General features: G+C 37.5%; 1 protein-coding gene across 1 annotated transcript; it reads right to left on the bottom strand.

The window, feature by feature from the left end:
• Positions 1–3,416: 3,416 nt before the first annotated feature.
• Positions 3,417–5,547, bottom strand: LOC141641624 (protein FAR1-RELATED SEQUENCE 5-like). Its single transcript, XM_074450279.1, has 3 exons — positions 5,153–5,547; positions 4,086–5,040; positions 3,417–4,025 (listed from the first exon to the last, which is right to left on the bottom strand). The coding sequence occupies exons 1-3, from the start codon at positions 5,545–5,547 to the stop codon at positions 3,417–3,419; spliced, it is 1,959 nt and encodes a 652-aa protein (XP_074306380.1).
• Positions 5,548–5,769: the final 222 nt, after the last annotated feature.

Below are 5,769 nucleotides of genomic sequence, written 5' to 3'. Positions count from 1 at the left end.
GTTTTACATACAAACCACCATATTACAAAAGTTATAACTCCGATGACTAAAATTACACTCCCAACGACTAAAGTTACATTCGTAAGACACTAAAGTTACATAGATTTTTGTTAAAATTACATAAATTTTAATTTACAACTTCAAATTTGTGTATATAGGTTGGCCTTAAAAGATAAGATACACTTACAAATCATTAAATGGCTAAAGTTACACTCATAAATCAGTAAAGTTACACTCAAAAATGATTGGCTAAGAATGAGACTTAGATACTCAACCAAATTTGTGGAGTTACCTGAACCTATCTCTCTCTCTCTCTCTCTCTCTCTCTCTCTATATATATATATATATATATATATATATATATATATATAGGATCTTGTGAGTTTGGTTTCTTAGAGCATCCGCAAAGGTGGGAAAATGCCTCCCCATATGTCTTCTCTCTCCTCAAATGGGGAGTCTCATTATTGCACACACTTCCCCTTAATTAGAGGCTCCACCATTTATAGAGGAGGTCCCCAAAAAAATAAGAAGGATAAAAAGTGTTCTTTTGGGGAGGTTCTCATATATTTGGGTGTGTGTTGGGGAACCCCATTGTTGTATAGATGTAGATATGAATTGGGGAGGGTAAATGTAAAAGTTAGTGGAAAATGAGGTGGACGAATAAGAAAATGAAAGAGAAAATATGGGGAGCCTCACCTTTGCGGATGCTCTTGGTGAGTTGTGAGTTTGTGCTTGGAAAATATCAACCACTAGATTATATTAGAGATGAATGGCCAAGATCTAATCTTACCTATCATATAAAATCATTGTTATTTACTTTTTTTTTTCTTTTTTTTTAGTGCTACTGTTTTTTTTTACTTAAATTTTTTTTATCTCCTTTTTTTTTACCCCGTGTTATTATGCTTTTTTTTACAACTTTGATTTTTTTTTTCTCTTATGTTTTTCTCTCATTTTCTTATTATGTTACCTTTTTTTCTTTTTCTTTTTGTACCAATTTTTTTTTACTTGAAATTTTTTTTACCTCGTGTTATTATGCTTTTTTAACGACTTTTTTTTCTTTTTTTTTTACCACATGTTATTGTGCTATTATTGTACTGTTATTGTTATTCCACTGTTATTGTGATGTTATTCTACTGTCACTTTGACTTTTTTTTACGACTTTGATTTTTTTTCTTTTTTTTTTACCACGTGTTATTGTGTTGTTATTCTACTGTTATTGTGATGTTATTCTGCTGTCACTTTGATTTTTTTCACGACTTTGATTTTTTTTTTCTTTTTTTTTTTACCACGTGTTATTGTGCTGTTATTCTACTGTTATTCCGGTGTCACTTTGATTTTTTTACTACTTTGATTTTTTTAATCTTTTTTTACCGTATGTTATTGTGCTGTTATTGTGATGTTATTCCGGTGTCATTTTGATTTTTTTTTCTACTTTGATTTTTCTACTCTTTTTTTTACTGCATGTTATTGTGTTGTTATTCTGGTGTTATTGTGATGTTATTCCTGCCAAATAAACAAAAGACACCAGTTTTACTCTCTTTTTTTACCAATTTTACACCAACTCGCCAGTAGTAAGAGTAGAACTGATTCTCCGTCTTTATCCTACAAAATTAATCAAACACATTCATGATTTTGTGCTCAAGTGTCATAATTCATCAACCAATGTCGGAGAGTCAAGTGTTGTACAAATGTACGAGTCATAATATGACGAGTCGAGTAACAAAGCCTACATCACCCCCCTCAATCCTCCCACTTCAAGGTCAGCACTTCAAGGCAGTTCGCCACCAACATAACGAAACCGATGCAAAAATCATCAGACCTCAGCCTATAGCAGCAGACATCGCTCAGCTAAGCATATAAGAGAGTCAAAACACAAGCTTCAAACAAAGATCACAACTTTATTGCAAAACGCAGATGAATAAAATCCGACCCGGAAAACGAATTTCGCGACTTTAGCTGCTTGCTTCATCTCCTCCAACCTCTTCCTCCTACAATCATATAGATAATCGAGCACCATAGCTACCTCGATTCCAATTCGCAACAGAACATCACCGTGGCACCCACACTTGCTCCATCAATTCAGTTCGAAATTATCGTCGTCGAAATCGCACCACCGGACGCGCGCCCTCACCATTGACAGCACCGCCGCACCAATCTGCCCGCACCAGTCACATCAACAGTTATTGTCGCTTTTCACGAGCAACCTTCAAACCAGTCCATCACAAACGACAGCCACCATGACACCGAAACTTGAACCCAATTCATAAGCAGCTCCACCATACGCACCAGGCAAACTGAATATTTCAAAGCATTCCGCGTTGCATCACTGGCGGCGTTGATCAATTCCACCGGCATTCCTTAATTGATCGCAACCTCGCGCAAGAACAACATTACGGAATAACAAAAACGAATTGCGAAGTGAGATTTTGGGATTTTTTTAGTGTTAGGCAGAGTACTCAGAGGGGAGAACAAAATAAGAAAGAGGAAATCGAGAGAAAAAATTCAGATTGACCAATTTGATGAATTAGAGTGGTAGAATTGATGATTTTGGAATAATTCATGACATCCATAACTTGTTTTATACCCAAATTTGGGATTCTTTCACTGAGCCAGAGAGAGGATGAGGAGATAATTTTTATGGGTTTAGAATGACGACCGACGCGTGTTTTAATGTTGAACTTTGTTTTTTTTATTCAATCTTACCCGTCCATTTGCTCTTATCTAATGGCTGAGATTTCAAACTCACAACTCACCGTAAGAACCAAACTCACGAGATCCCAATATATATAGAACTGGACATATGACAGTATAAGTTAGTGGGTGCAGTGGTTTAGTTCATGCTTTCCTTACTAAGTGTCTCGTGTTCGAATCCTCTTGTGGGTTTTTCTTTTTGTTTTTGGTATAATTTTGCACAAGTTAACCGAATGCTATTCTAATACTTGAAGACATATACTCAATACTGTGAAAATGAATTAAGGAAAATAGTCATTGATTTTGATTGATCATACATTATTTGTTTAAAGAAGTCAAATGATATACAAAAAAAAAATTCATACTTCCTTTTTACAACCTATGACTATAATTTGTATATTGAGAATATTGAGAATTTGAATATTGTGACCTAAATTGCGGAGTCTGTTGTGATTGGGAGAACGTCGGAGTATTTTGTGACGGTGTAAAACGTGGAGTATTTTGTTTACCACTAAAGCCACTCAGAAAGAATGAATCATCATCGTTTGGAACATGTCGGGTTGGGTTCGTATTTGTGGGGAGCGTAGTGGTTGTCGGATCCTCATCATTTGTCTTTCTCCTTCTCTTTGTCTGTTTTACAATACGTCTTCTGCCATTCCCTCGTTTGTCGGGGGGGGGGGGGGGGGGGGGGGGGTCTTTAATGTCTCCTTCTTGTTGAGGTGTGTTTATGATAGTCTCCCTAGGTCGTAGTCTCCTACGACCCCACATTTTTGGGAAACTCCACCTGCCGCAAATGAATCTATAGACTGTATCCCAGCATGAGCCTCCAACTCTTTGATTAGTTCACCGGTTCTACTATTATAAATGGCAGAAGACCCTTCACTTTGCATAGCCAACCTCTTAATGTAATCATTTTTTACCATTATCTCAAGAGACCTTTTAATACGTTCTGACTCATCCGGGTTGTAGTACCCAACCCGAATATTTTCGTATCCTCTAACCAAATCTTTGCGCCAGCGATCCAATATGTATTTGTCTGGGATAGCTTTTACGTCCAACACATCAAGACATTTCATGATATGGCGACATAAGATCCCTCTAAATTCAAACATCTTACAACCACATTTATACTCACCAGTGATTGTGTCAATACTCACTTCAAAACTTTTTCGATCTTTCTTCCAAAATGCTTCTGTCACTTTTGATGTGGCCCTAAACCTCTTGATGAAGCCCAAACTATTTGGAAGAGTTTCGACGTTGGTGCTTATACAACCATATACCTCAGTTTTCACCTCTCCGAATTTACTGTTTGTGTAGACCTTACTAAAGATATCCTAGAATAATATCATGGGATCCCATTTAAGTGGGCTCTTAATGTCTTTGGTGTTATTGACTTTCTCGTCCTCCATCTTTTTCTCTATGGCATCCTCGTACTGCTTCATGAATTGCATCAGGCCGGTTTCTATGCTCATGTACGTTTTAATAAATCTGTTTGTTTGTTCACTCCTCTGAGTAGAAGACATACCCGCACAGAAAATGTCTTTCCAAAAAACAGGCATCCACCGCTGTCTCATATCCCATGCACCCCTCAACCATTTGTTGCGTCGCAAGTTGTATTTTTCCATGAAATCGTCCCACATATCTTGCAGTTCCTCCTCCGTGATACTCTCGTGCACAAGCGTACGCAAATCTCTGTCAATCTGAGGAAATTGTGGGTGGTCTTTTAAATTCTTATCCGCGTTTTGAAGAATATGCCAAAGGCATAATCTATGTTTAGTCTCCGGGAACACTTTCTTGATTGCCCCCTCCATTGCTTTACATTGACCAGTTATTAAGACGGTCGGAGCTCTCCCCATACATTCCATCCACTTCTCAAACACCCACTCGAATGACTCGGTGTCTTCGTATGAAATTAAAGCCGCTGCATATAATATTGTACTTCCATGATGATTTACTCCAACGAATGGACAGAAAGGCGCCTGGTACCTGTTGCTTAGGAATGTACTATCGAACGACGATGGGTCACCAAAAGCCTTGTACATGGCACGACATCGTGCATCAGACCAAAAAATGTTCAACAGCTTATTATCCGCGTCCCTTTCAACAGCATAGTAAAAATCTGGATTCTGCGCTTTTAAGCTCTCGAAATTATTTAAGACCTCTTTAGCGTCACCACGAAACCTACTTTTGCGACGTTCGTTGTTGATGAAGTTTCTCGCGTCCTGCCCATTGAAATGTAGATTATGAATCCCTCCAACCTCCCTAACTAATGTGTTGAAGTTCCGGGTAATTGATATGCCAGCTTTGTCGTTCAACATCAACCTGGTCTTGAAATATTCGCTTATGTGCCTATAATTGACTACATGCGGGCTAACTTCAGGATTCAAATCGTGATTATACCAATTTACAAGTACAGGTTACAAATTTCCAAGTGTCGTGATTTAACTTCCCAAATACATACATTTTACATGGTGTTATACACGAGCTTTTCTTCGTCGTATTGCCCTCTGAACACATAAGCCTAATCTTGTTCATCATGTGGAATCGTGGTTCTTTATCCCCAACTCCATTTCGACGTACCCCCTGCTCCTTGAAGGGAGCCAAAAGTTGGCTACTACGAACATGAAGTTCAAACCCCGTCTTATAAGCGTAAGTATAACATAAAGCGGCAAACTGTTCACCTGATTCAAATTCCGCACCAATCGTAGGCTCAATAGCTGGTTGATTGTCTTCATTACCTTCCAGAACATGTGCTGCATGCCGTAATAATTCAGTGGTTGTGTCATTCTCGTCAATGACTTCGTTTCCTCCCTCCTCCTCGATATACAAAGCATTTAAATCAAAACTATTCGACATTTTAAAATGATGAAGGTTGTTTTGAGAAGATGAAGGTGATGGAGTAGATGATAACTTAGAGTTTGTTGTGTTAAACTACTTTGACTGTGGAAGTTGAAAGGTTAATCTCAATTTACTTTTAATTATTTTTTACTCATATTTTATTTTTAATTATTTTTAATTTTAAAAATAAAACCTACTATTTACGGTGGAAGTTGGATGGTTTTCTCCCTAATTTTCTTT

Source organism: Silene latifolia, chromosome 2, assembly GCF_048544455.1.
Source record: "Silene latifolia isolate original U9 population chromosome 2, ASM4854445v1, whole genome shotgun sequence".
Classification (NCBI taxonomy): Eukaryota; Viridiplantae; Streptophyta; class Magnoliopsida; order Caryophyllales; family Caryophyllaceae; genus Silene; species Silene latifolia.
The sequence above is the reverse complement of the archived record's forward strand: the minus strand, read 5'-3'. Positions and strand labels throughout refer to the sequence as shown.